Source organism: Dermacentor andersoni, chromosome 1 (genome assembly GCF_023375885.2).
Source record: "Dermacentor andersoni chromosome 1, qqDerAnde1_hic_scaffold, whole genome shotgun sequence".
NCBI classification, from domain to species: domain Eukaryota; kingdom Metazoa; phylum Arthropoda; class Arachnida; order Ixodida; family Ixodidae; genus Dermacentor; species Dermacentor andersoni.
In genome coordinates, this window is record NC_092814.1 from 151346613 (window position 1) to 151360181 (window position 13569).

The 13569-nt window shown below is 44.3% G+C and overlaps 1 protein-coding gene across 2 annotated transcripts in view; it reads right to left on the reverse strand.

The window, feature by feature from the left end:
- Positions 1 to 13569, reverse strand: part of Glg1 (Golgi apparatus protein 1) — a 127466-nt gene that overhangs the window by 60481 nt on the left and 53416 nt on the right. For both annotated transcript variants that reach the window (XM_055062163.1, XM_050194356.2), the window contains exons 10-12: positions 10784 to 10946; positions 2394 to 2531; positions 992 to 1141 (exon numbers count right to left, since the gene is read on the reverse strand). In XM_055062163.1, coding sequence (XP_054918138.1) covers positions 992 to 1141; positions 2394 to 2531; positions 10784 to 10946 — 451 coding nt within the window. The remainder of the gene's footprint in view (positions 1 to 991; positions 1142 to 2393; positions 2532 to 10783; positions 10947 to 13569) is intronic.

Sequence of the window (13569 nt, forward strand, 5' to 3'; positions counted from 1 at the left end):
CGTAAATATACGGCACCGCGAACAAGTCCAAGAATGGTCGATGCCGTATATTTTTGCCGCCGTCTGTACGTTTAAAAAGCGCGCCAATTTCCTAACTTTTTCTTTTCTATCATGTGCTGCCACTATGTGGGAATACAGGGAATTTTTTTCGCGCTTCCCTCTCTCGGTTTTCGTAGCATGGTTTGTTTTAGCGCTAGTTTGCTCCTGCGCGTCTATATACTACCGCTCGCACATTGGCGCGCGGGTGCGCAAGCGGTGGTTTGGGTTTTGTAACACGGGTGGTTTCGGCTTTTTGCGCTTGCAAAACTGATGGCTATCTCGTTACTAATCGCTCAAAGGGCGACCGCTTGTTTCTCGCTCGTTTAGTGCTCACAGGGGTGCGCATAGGAACGATGGTGTCGTCGTGCATGCGTTTCCGTTGCTTTCTTCCTTTTTTTTTTTTTTTTTTTTTTGACACTCGCCAAAGCTAATTGCCTCTGTTTGGCGATAAGATGAAGATTAGCGGAAGTTTGTCACACATTCTGCTTTTTTGACAGGCACACAATCACACAGTCTTCTTGAGTGCGTGCACTTTCGCAGTTTGATTACGCTATGGACGTACATATTAGATGTTATTGTAAGAGCAGGAACATTTGAGCCTTGCGAAATATTCTCGTGTGCGCAATTTCAAGGCCTTCAACTATGTGTATAAAAATGTATCAAATTTTGAATTCTTATAAGTTTATTTCCTTTTTTATTGTTATTCATGGAGAGTACATATATACCAACGTAAAATATTTTTTTCTCACTTTATGGTCACCCTAGAAAAATTGCGATAAATTTTTTTCGAAATAAGTCCCTAAGAAGAATTGAAATTTGCAATAAAAAAAATTTACCCTGGGTGGTCGCATATGGCGAAAAAAATCGACCCTCAAAGGGTTAATTTTTGTACATGTATTAAATAGAGGCCGCCCAGCTTACAACACCTCTGTTTATGACTCTATGCCCTTACACTGCACAGGTCCTTCAGCACAGTCTGGCAGCTGTGGTAGAGTGGGTAGTTCAGCTCCAGATGTTCAGCTTCCTCCTCAGTATAGTTGGCCACTGCTGCCCGGCAGTCCCTGCTCAGTTTTTCCAGATTATCCTGAAGGCACTGCATCTCCTGTGACACACGCAACAGTCGAATGAGTCATTCTTCTCCCACTTCTTACCATGAACAATACAAGTTCACTACATAGCTAGAATTAAAGCTTGCTCTAAATCACAATGCAAAAACTGATATACTCCACATATTATAGTAAGCCCTTGTAGATGCAAGATGATATTACAGGCCTTTGCCGACATGCTCTCCCAATTAAAATGCTGACAAAGCCTGGCTTCTGTGACACTAATAGCCTGTTCAGCATGTTCGTCCAATACTTATAACACAGCCTAGTCGATCCAGTAGTCACCGGCCTTGCCCAAACCACAGGACAAGCGAAGTCAAGCCTCTAAGGCTGCATTTGCTGTTTGTTGTGTGAGTTGCAAGGGCCGCACGTCCCGTGTTTGTTTATTTGTTTTAAATAGTGAGACAGCCCTGGGGGACTTCATTGATTGCTATTATGAATCTACATTGCTTGGCATCATCAACCACCTTCAAGTGGCGCCAGCTCCACCCCCGATACCCGAGCCGACGAGGGCAGCAGTTAAGTGAGGGAAATGACAGACAATGACTGTTGTGAAGAAACCAGTGATTATTCGGTTATTACAGTGCGGCTGAATTCTGTTATGTTACCAGAAGATGGAGATTCGGTACATGCATTGACTGTACTTTCGTCTGTCTGTAGCAACCACATGAAAATGGTCAAAATGCTGACTAACCAGGGGCAGTATTCTGGAGCAATCACTTTCATGGATATGATTATATTTGCATGTTTTCATGTGACTCAACACTGAACGTACCTATAGGAATGCTGTTGGCTGCATAGTTCCATGTGTTCAGCATTAAGTCACACAAAATCTCGCAAATGTGATCGCTCGAGAATACTGCCCCATGGTGCAGGCAAGTGTATGTGCGTGCAGCAATGTGTTGACAAGGTTTTTTTTAACCACATGTGCAATAAACTAACTTATTTTCTGGTGAATACGGTACTTCGGACTTCCAATTATTTGGACTTTTTGGCAGTTCCCGTCGAGTCCAAATTATTGGTTGTGACTGTGCTACATCTTTTTTAATAGGCTGGCTTGACAATGAACGTCAGGCCTGTCCTCAAGTAATCTATATCATAGATAGAAAAATTGTCATAAGCACTAAGCACTTCTATATTTTCTGGTTTCAGTCGCTCTGGCTCATTATACTCTAAAAAATAAAGAAGCAAGGTGACCAAAATAGCACCAGCTATGTGCCAATGCTCTGAACGGTAAGCAGCAATTACCTCCCCGCGTCCCAGGTGGTCACTGCACATGCCAGCCAGGTCAGGCATGCATGGCTCCTCAATTTCGGGATGTAGATCAATGGAGACAGCTCGTTGTCGCATTACTCTTCGAATTTCATAAAGGCATTGCTTTGAAAGCTGAAAGAAAAAGGGAAGGGGGAGGGGGCGGCAGAGAAGGCATTTCTTTGTATGAATCTAATGTCTCCAGCAAAAAACCATGTTCTAATGTTCAAAATCATCTCTACTATACTTTGCATAGCTGAAACAGAAGCACATTAATATGGGAAAGGAGAGAGACAAAAGGAAAGGTAGAGCAGGTGGAAAAGTATGTGTCCTTTTTTAAAGCGAAAGCTTTACTAACCGCATCGAGCCGAGTTTTGCCGTCGTCATCAATCTGACCTTCATTTGACCATGGCTGCGCCATAGCCTTGGCAACACATCACGCCGGAGGCGCATGTGCTCTCCGCAACTTGGTCACTGACTGACCACGTGACTAGCCGCGTGCCTGGCTAAAAGGAGCGCCGTGCTCACCTAGTCAGTGCGAGCTTGAGTCGACTTCCCTGGGCGTTGCGTGGGAGCGGAAGGCTTTGAGCCGTTGTCGCCAAGCGGCATCTGACCACCCTGTGGATAACGCCCGGCGAGCTGCTTCACTGGAGAGGGTCCGGAATGCAACAAGCGTCGCACCGTCAAGATCAATGTAGCGACCGCATTCGCGCCCTGTCCATTTGTGCTTTGACGCTCCGCATGTTCACGGCGTCTCTTTGTACGTCTAGCACTTGCGCTTTCCCTGTGGCACAACAGGCGTCGCACCATCAAACGTTGCGTGTCTACCCAAGCCTAATCACAGTCGTGTCTAGCCACTGACCTAGGCACAGCCGTCATACCTGACTTAACGATGATTGTATACCTAAGTATAATAATTACACCTAAATCAAACATTAACCAAGTGAAACCAAGACTTAACCAGGCTAAACCAAGCTTTCGCTTTGCATATCCAAGGTTAACTGAGCTAAGCCGCAGTCAATTCTTTGTCAATGTCTGAAGGGTGCAGTAAGAGCAACTGCACTTACTGCACATGTTCTGAATGCATGTATACATTCACGTGCAACATAACAAGGTAGGTATTTATAATGTGTCGTGTTCAATAATATATCATTCAATAGTAGTGAAAACACTAACAGTGCCATTAAAGATCTCATTTGTTGCAAATGGGCGCAAGTCTTCAGTGGAAAATCATGCCAATGTCTTCCTTACACCTCATGACTGTACTGCCTGGCTGCAGTCAAAACGTCCTTACAACGAACTGCAGGAAACACAAAATTTGACACATACAGTAGACTTACATTACTTCGACTTTGGTCAATTTTATTTTTTCTGTTAATTTGACTTCAACTGATGGTCTCGGCCAGGACACATACATTTTTATGGGCAAAACTTTCATTATTTCAGTCTTGAAACTGGCCCACAGTGAATAATTCAAGCTTTACTGGTCAGAATACACATCTGACCCCTATGGTGACCACGATCTTGACTTGGAACGGCTGCAGCATCTGTCTTGGTAGCTCCTAGGAGACGGTAAATGTGTTGAAGACACATTATCTCCTACCAAAATATGCTAGTTTTTGGCCTGCAGTCAGTTTATGCAAAAATGCTAGCTCACAATGAAAATTTACCATATTTACTCGATCTTAAAGGGGTCCTGAACCACCCCTTGGGCTTGGTGAAAAGACATAGTCGGCGGATAGCATACACTGCTGTGAACATCTCAGCCAAGTTTTTCTGTCGTAAATGGCGCGTGGAGCTTGCAAGCAGAGTGTGAAGTCACCTTTCTCTCAAACTCTCTCTTTTCAATAAAAGCCTGCTCCTCACTCTCTCTTTGACACTTTATTTCGCAATAAAGCGGATTCCCATATGCGGCTCCTATTGGCCAATAGCTGATGTCAATCAAGAAGGGTGTTTCGATTAGTGCGCTTCATCCTACTGTTATTATGTATATTTATTGACAAAGCTACCGGCACTCGGCGCATGCACTTTGACCACATCGCAGGTCACTTTGAAGATGAGGCCCGCGCAGGCGTGCACTTTGTCGACATCGCATATCGCTTTCAAGATACGGCGCATGCGCGAGCGAGCGCTCACTTTGTCCACATCGCAGACCACTTTCAAGATACAGCAGCCACGCCATAAACAGTAGCCGCCAGAGTAGAAATCCCTCTTCCTCGCCTCCTGCCTGTGCCTCACATGCGAAAGAAGACGGCGCGCTTGCCTTCCTCCCTCGCGCCTGTGATATCGAGCCGCGATCATCAGCTTACCCTTGCAAGTAAGTTGTCAGCCTGTGTCGGCATGGCAAAAGTCCATTTTACACGCCCGATATTGAGAAAAATTGCCGCTATTTTCGTCCACTGTAGCCGATAGTGCGTTGTAGCTCAGTCCGTTAAAAGCGAACTTCGTTACATTAATAAAACAGGTCGAGCAAACTAAGGTTGAGATATGGTCCGTTATATCTGAAAGTCTGTTGTACACAGGTCTGTTGTAACGAGCATAGACTGTAACTCCGCTTCTGCTGAACGCATTGAAGTAACTTTTTGCAGCAAGGTATTTCTGAAATAGCCTATTTTAACTTCAAATGCATTTCTCCTCTTCGATAAAAAGTGGTTCAGGGCCCCTTTAGGACGCTCCTTTTTCCCAATAAAATTGGTCTGAAAATTGTGCCTGCACATTACAATCGGATACAAAACCGGAACTTTTTTCGTGATATTGGCAACTGATTACTATCAGAGCCGACCCCTGTCACCACAAAATGGTAGCAGAACAAGTTTTTGTGTAGGATGGCTATGATGACATGCCACTTTCAGGATATAATAGCATAGAAAAAGGTACCATATTTACACGATTGTAAGTCGACTCGAATGTAAGTCAACCCCCCCCCATATCGCGTGACAGGAAAAAAAAAGAAGAAAGAGCATACCCGAGGGCGCATTCGATAACGAAAATTTATTAGTAGCTGACATGGTCACTGGACTACTGGTCTTCACTACTGCTGCCATCGTCATTGTTGCTGCGGTCCAAGAGCGCGTCGTGGTCCAGCGAAATTTCACGTTTTGCAAACGACCGCCAACGACATCTTGTGGAACAGCAGCCCACGCCGAATGCACCCAACCACACGCAGCCGTCAGGGAGGCTCTTTTGACAGGTCCGGTTGGCATAATTTCGCGGTATTCTGCCGCCAGCCACTCGTTGTACTCACGACGGAGCAGGGCCTTAAAATTAAGGCGAAGGTCCGGGCTTGTTTCATGACCATGTCGCACTTCACTGCCAGGGACCGATCACGCATTTCAGCGACTTACGCCGCAAGCTTAGCCTACAGGTCCGGAAAGCGTCCAGACTTCGGCACGTGGGAAATTTCTCACTTGCCATCACAGGTGAAAATTTGGCTTTGCTGCAGTCGCCAATCTCGCACCACCCGTTCAGAAACATCGAAATTGTGGCCCGCTGCGCAGTGATTTGTTTCTTCGGCGTAAAGGATGGCAGCCCTCTTGAACGCTGCTGTGAACGAGTGCCGAACGATTAGTGGGCCTGGAGCACTCATGACGACTGGCGAAGCATAGAAATAGCACGTAGTCGGCAGCCAAGTGGAACGCGTCATTTCAACAGAGAAAGAGAAACCAGCGAGCAGTGTCTGCTCTTCCACGAACTACCGATACTCCTCGCAAGCGCCGCCATTCTGAGGATGCCGCCGCAAATGGGAACAGCGGCGCTTCCATCAACTATCGACCCCCCCCCCCCCCCATAAGTGTTGCATGAACTGTAAAACTCTCAAAAATGTTGAAAAACCCTTCCGAAAAGCGAAAAAACACGCGGTATAGTGAAAAGATACGGGTAGGGCCATAGAGCAAACATAAAATTGTAACTACGCTGTAGCTCCCATTGGTCTCGCTTTTTTGGCGGGGCCATGTTTTGGTTTCAATTGTAAGTAGACCCCCCAACTTCAGACTTTCAAATTTAAAAAAAGTGGTCGACTTACAATCGTGTAAATATGGTAATTCAATATATAAGCTATCTTACGTGTTAATCTAGCAGCAACAGAATTGTGTCATGTGTTTCCAGTGCGCCAGAGACTTTAATGTGTCGCAGGATAAACTGGCGATGCTGTTTTCTAATTGCGGGCCGCCATTTTATTTGCGATGGTTGCAGAGTGGTTGGAAAAATGTGGACTACCAAATACAGCAGTGTGCAAAAAAGTATGACATGTTGTGTTGCAACGTCAGCAATAAGAAGCTGCCTACGACTGACAATGATGGGCATAAAGCATAAATAAATTTCCACTCTGTAAAGGTGGACACTGCAGGTCTCATCTGACTTCAGATTGCCAGAGTCAAGAAACAGGCAACTTTTCCTCTCTTCAATAAAATAGGGTGCATGTCAGATCTGAGTGCACATTGTTTTCTACTTAAACATAAAAAAACTGTGCGCTAGCTTTGGGGGCATGTTAGAACCAAATAAATGCAAACAAGTAAGGCAGCGGTGTATTTGAATGTTTTCTGGTCCTCTTTCTTTTAATTCGACCCAACGTATAATTCTACTAATTCTATCAGTCCCGTTACAGCCGAATTAACAGAAGTAAACTATACAATGATTGGGTATGCAGTGACTTGTGGTGTTGAATGTTCAAACATCTTGCACACAAGATTCTCGTTATTCAATGCTGTGATGATAGTGTCCAAGTCCTTTATGAAGTACAGTACTTTGTTGATGCTAGCACGGGCGACGCTATCAGCTGTGGGGGTGAAATTCATGCGAAATCGTGGCTGGCTTTGCTTAATTCGTACCGCCTACGTGAAGATATCGTCGACGTGGCATAAAACCGTATCATTCGTCACAGACTCCCAAATTCATCAAAATGAATTGTTTTCTCATTCAAATGTACTTTTTTCGACTGCCCAATAATTTGGAAAGTTCTGCGGCCCCTTTTCGTGTAAGAAAACTTAAATCGGCTTATGTACTTATGCCCATAAAAGGTCGAATTTCGATACAACGAAATTTCGATATAACGAGGCAAAGTGCTGATTTTACCTACTTCGTTATATTGAGGTTTAATTGTATTTATGTTGATTGTTATGTCTTGCATTGCTATTTTCTATGCAATGGCAAGGAGTGCACACAACAGTGCTTACTCTTTTTGTTTCGCGAAGCAAGCAAATGCTGATAACAAATGTTTTACATTAAAATGTAGACCATAAAGTAAGACTGGCGCAGCATTTGAGTGCCAGAAAAGCACTAATAAATGGAAAAAATTTTTTAAGCTTGCTTAGACGAATATGAAAGCCGTGCAGGAAGCCATGCATGCAGAACTTTTGCTAGTTATTTACTAAATGTGCACACATCCCCAAAAACTAAATGTAAAATGACATCCTCTGCAGCCTTTAACTGGCTGTGAAATTACAGAAACAATAAATAATGTGAGCGCACTTTTCAGTTTCAGTCTGGTTATCATGCATAATTATAAGTTCAAAAGATACATAGCCTTAAATGCATAAACAATAAGAAACACCTGAAATATACGCGACATTACTTTGTTATAAATAATGTAATGAAGCAGACGTGCCCCTGTGTATGTGCCGACTGAAGAGGAAGATGAAGGACCGTGTCGTGATCGCGAGCGAGCCCCATGCGACGAACAGCCCTTGCAGTACCTTTATATACCATATTTACTCGCATAATGATCGCACTTTCTTGTAAAAAAAAATTGACGTACTTCAGGGGCGCGATCATTATGCAGGTTAAATTTCCCACGAAAAGGAACATTTTCTTTTTTTCATCCCGCATTTGCTGTGGGATGACAACGGGTCAACAAGCAGGCGGCTGCCGCTGTCAGTGCAGTACACCAAAACAAAAATGGCGGCCGGTGGAGCAAGCCGAACGTGCCAAACGCAATTATTTTTTATCTCATGAGTACATTATGCACATTGAAACAGCTTCTTCCGTATCAGTAATGAATAATATCGTTAATATCGGCAAGTTTGCGGCTATAACATAGCCATGTCCACTTTGAGGCGACAGAAACAGAGATGGGCGCATTTAGCTGCCAGTGACATAGAAACACATGGTGGGCATGCTGCGGAAATTGCGGCATTTGTCTTCACTGCTATCCGAACACGGCATGTTTCCACTAAGGGTGGGCGAATATCTCAGCTGTGGTACAGGCGTCGGCGTATGAATAGGGTACCCTTCTAATGTGTCAGTGTAAATGTGGCCACTATCATTGCTGCTTGCAATTTGTTGCATGCCCACGAGCACAGACGAGAATGGAATGGCACCCTTTATGTTGTTGTTGACCAAAACCATTATGAAGCCTACAAATAATAAAGCCGAGGCAAATTTGGTTGTAGCTTTCTTTTTCTTCGTGGAAGTGCACAAAGTGATGAAAGGAATGAAATGGGACATCTGCTTAAGAATGTTGGGTGCGTGCAGACCGCTTCGTATGTCTACAAGCGTCATTTGCGTAGCATTCGACAGATGGTAAGCGCAATCATCATTAGCTAGACTTCGCATATGACATATCGCTGCGACAAGGTCAGGGTGCGATCATTACACTGGAAAGAAAAAAATCAAATTTTGACGAGAAAATTCAGGGGTGCGATCAGTAGGCGACTGCGATCATTACGCGCGTAAATATGGTACATAGCGTTCGACAACATTGTGAGCGACAATAAACCTCGTCGCAATAACAAAACAATGCTTTCACAAAGAGAGTCAGGTGCGTAGCACATAACTGTTACAAAGTGTTTTAAAGCACCAATGATTTGCGCCCACTAGTCTGCAAAGTTACAAAATCCATGCAATAGTGTGGCTTTCACTTGAAAGCAGTACATCAAGCTGCATTAAGAATGAAAGTGTTTAATGTTCACTCATTAGGAATTGTAAAAAAAAAAATCATGAAAGTGGGGAGAATGCATGGGAAGTGATAAACTTTGAATTCATTTGAATCTGGGGTTCTGGTATCAACGAGTTCCCTGTGATAAGGATGGGAGCTTAAAGCTATTTGCCAGATATTTGACATCTGCTTCACAGATGACAGATGATTTTGCAATCACAAAGAAGTGAAGTGGCACAATGACATGCCGTATTTACTCGCATAATGAACGCAGCCCCCACTTTTACAATCAAGTGTTGTTGTTTTTTTTCTCACATAATGATCGCACCCTTAACTTGATGCCGTGAAGTGGGAGACACGGGATACGATTCGGCATTGGATATGGCACCCGGCAGGTACGATTGTGTCGGACACCATAGCGTATTGTGCATCTCTTACTTTTATTGCAATAGCAGTTATATGAACGCTACACGTGCACTTTTGGCGCCATTGTCACAGCACGCCGCATGCTGTAAGTGCGAGTGAAATTGCGTGAGGGAAGTCGATGATCACAGCTCAATCTTGCACGGGCAAGAGAGGAAAGCGGGGAGGAAACGCATCGTCTTTTGATGTGCAAAAGGGGGCGTCGGCATTGTACTCTGAGCAACCGCATATTGCATGACCACGGCTGAGGGGCGCCGACAATCGCGGCTCAATTTCCCGCATGCAAGGGAGCAAATTGGGAAGGAAACACATCATCTTCTATCGCGCACATGGCACCAGGGAGAGGGGACGGGGGGGGGGGGGGATGGCGTTTTACTCCGGCAGCAACTGCGCATTGCATGGCCACGGCACACCCTATCTTGAAAGCAATCTGCGCTAGGGGCCGAGTCTAGGTGCGACGGCGGCTCATACCTGTGTGCGTGTTGCGTTCTTGCCGCTCAATTTGCGTTGAAGCGATACATAGCACACAGGTCACTTCGCTTGCTGCTGCTGCCACGCTTCCTCAAGTCAGCATTTTGGCAGAGAGTGGCCACTGTAATTGAGTGCGATGTGCTCATGTTTGCCTGTGCGCACTGACACCATGTTTATTAATTTACCTAGTAGGCGAATGTTTGCAAGTTTATATGGCCGATAAAACTACTATCCTTACTTCGTATAGCTGTGTACACATTTGCCATTGCAATTGATGGTTTGCATTTTGGGCGAAACTGCAACTCTTTTAGAGGTGGCCGCGGAAAAAAAAAGAACGCTAAAAATTTTACCCCGCATAATCAAAGCACCCCCAACTTTGTGCATGTTTTTCGGGAAAAAAAGTGCGTTCATTATACGAGTAAATACGGTAGGTCACATGAATGCTACAAACAACTATCCTTACCTTCTTCATATGCCTAGTGCCAAATTCTTCAAAATAAAGAAAAACAAACAAACAAAACAACAAACAAGAAAGTGCACTTACCCGCATATGTCTTGTGCCAAATTCTTCAAAATAAAGAAAAACAAACAAACAAAACAACAAACAAGAAAGTGCACTTACCCGAACGCTGTCATCTGGATGGTATGCGTAACGGTACAAACAAGGAAGCACTATTGGGCCTCTTTCTGGGTCCATGCGGGTGGGGTCATCATGCCATTCCTTCTTGGCTTTGCAGTATGTCACTGCATCTGCCCTGCACTCCTTGTACAAAACAGGGTCCAATCTGCACAACAATATAGTAAGTTAATCACTAGAGACCGGATTTTGAAGCACTAAAAATGTGGCTTTTAGGCATCTAAAACAGGCACCTAAAGCCTCACCTTAGGCACCATAGGGGCTGAAATAGGCACTATAAGGATCTTCACAAACCACAACCTTTCTTTATGGAATGTCCCTTGCCGATTTTCATGGTAAGAAACCTGAAGTGACATTCACTTGTGAGGTAGCAACCTTGTTGTGCAAGCCATTGATTCACAGGGCTTTCATGGGCACACGAAAGGCCACTTTTTTGTCAACTTGCGTACTACAACCAACATATTTAAGGCGCAGACCACACATACGCACTGTGATCCTAATAACAGCTCCTTTCTGTTATTGCAGGCTCGGGCTGCCTCGCATCAGTGCGCCTGGCTACACAGCTACGGCATGGTACAAATAATTCTCTGTGAGGCAGATTTATATATATTTGTTTATATATTTACACCCACTGATCAAACAGCTCTAAAGATATAAAGATTATGTTTATAGATATTCAAGCATTTTGAAACACTGTTAATAACAAAGTGTGAAGTGGCGTGTGCCAAGGAGTCTGAGTGAGCCGAGCGAGCGCGTGCTGTTGCGCATATCTTGTAGATGCTAACTGCCATTCCTTGCGATGCATGGCAGGCGCAAAGCGCGAAGACGCGAGCTTGAGCGCGTCAGCAAGCGTATGTGTGGTCTGGCCTTAATACATCTGTTTTGACATAATGAGCAGGTAGTGTCTACATAATGGTCAAACTTTCCTCCTTAAATCGCATTAAGTGGAGCAGGCATGAAAAACACAAAGTACGCAAGGAAAGTCATTTAAGGGCTAATGAAAGAAGCTAAAATTTGTGGCTAATAAACTGAAGTCAACAAATGTTCCAGTAAGAAAAGAAGCATTGAATATTGTACATTTTTTTAAAACCTATGGCAGTAAGAAATTATTACTTTCTCTAGGTTTTGAAGACCAAGGTTGTGGCTCTTTTCATTCACAATAAGCTTTTGTAGGATCAAAACAAGTGCTCAACATCGACAGAGGTGAATGGAGCATTTTTATATTCCGCATTTTTGAGGGCATCATGCTCTTTGGGTAACTTTAGTGTTCACCTGTGAGAACCTTGAAAATTTCCTGTTTTTGTTTAACGCAGCCTGCAATTTCGCACAATTCGAAATTTTTGAATTGTTTTCGACACAGTTTTCGACACCTGCTGTGATACAGTGGAACCCCCGTTGATAGGTTCCTCGCAGATGCGTTTTCCCTGCAGCTACGTTGTGTCTTCGTGGTCGGGACTTGAATCCCATTGACTCCAATATATTATGCTCCCATTTGATACAGCGCCATTCTGTAATGTTCCCGCATCTTATGTTGCATATGAAAGTGGCCGCCAAGTAAACATAATGGTGCAGGGAGAAATTGACTTTTGCATGTTGCAACAAGTGGCAAGCAACAAGCATAGTCCATTGCAACAAGCAGCCAATTCATTACAACAAGTGACCCAAAGTTTGCAATAAATGAACAAAGTTGCTCAAGCCAGGCACTGCACAAACATTTGGAGAAAGCATGCACAGAGCAGTTGGCGAAGCTGTTCATCGGCATGGTCACTGCTTCTAACCTTCATGGTCGTGGCGGCGCTCGCGGTTTTCAGAATCATCGATATCGTCAACTGCGTGAGTCTTGCAAAATTTGAAGCTTTGTCCCAAGCGACACATCTTTGCATTTTGTCGGCGCAATGACTGCTGTCTCTGTGGTGCATTTCCGCGCTCGCTGAGGAAGATAGGGAGATTGTAGAAAGAGAGCACAGGTGCGGTTTGCTTCTCCAATTTTTTTTTTTTTCTAGACGCTCGCCAGCGACGCGTACGCATACAGATGCAAAGCAGCTGGTGCCATCATGTCGCATGCTGCGCCAACTTGCGATGCTCTTCGTGGCTTTCGCAATCGGCGCACTGATGGGACGCGCTGCACAGTAATGGCGGCAGATACAAACTCGCGTAGGCAAACATTTTGCACTGTCTCGGTTAAGAGGAACTTGGCAATGCAAATTTCTCGATTATTCTGCATGGAAAACGCCGCCCAAACAGAATTTCGATCGTTACATCCGATATGCGGTGAATAACATATTGTTATATACAGGCTTTTTTCTCATAGCCCTAATGCATAAGTTGATACTCTCAAGTCGACTCATCGTTATATGCGGTATCGCTATAAGTGGACTGCACTGTACTGAAAAGATTGTGCAACAGTGTGCGACAAAAAAAAAGGACCAATTTGTGGCTGTCAGGGGACTGGTTTCACCACCACAACAATGCACCAACTCGTGCAGCCATCTATTTCAGTGCGCCAGTTTTTGGAAAAAAATAGCAGAACTCCTTTGCCCCACACCCCTTAATCACCTGACCTTGTTCCGTGCAACATTTTTATTCCGACAGAAATTATATGGACACTCCGTCCAAATTTGTGCCGTCGACATCGCACTCACCGTAAGGTTCTGTATATATTTAGGTATGTGTATGCTATATGCCATGCCTTGCTATATGACATGCAGTATATCTGGGTTATATTGCCACACCATTCTATGACTAAAGTTGCTCATACCAGGTCTTACATT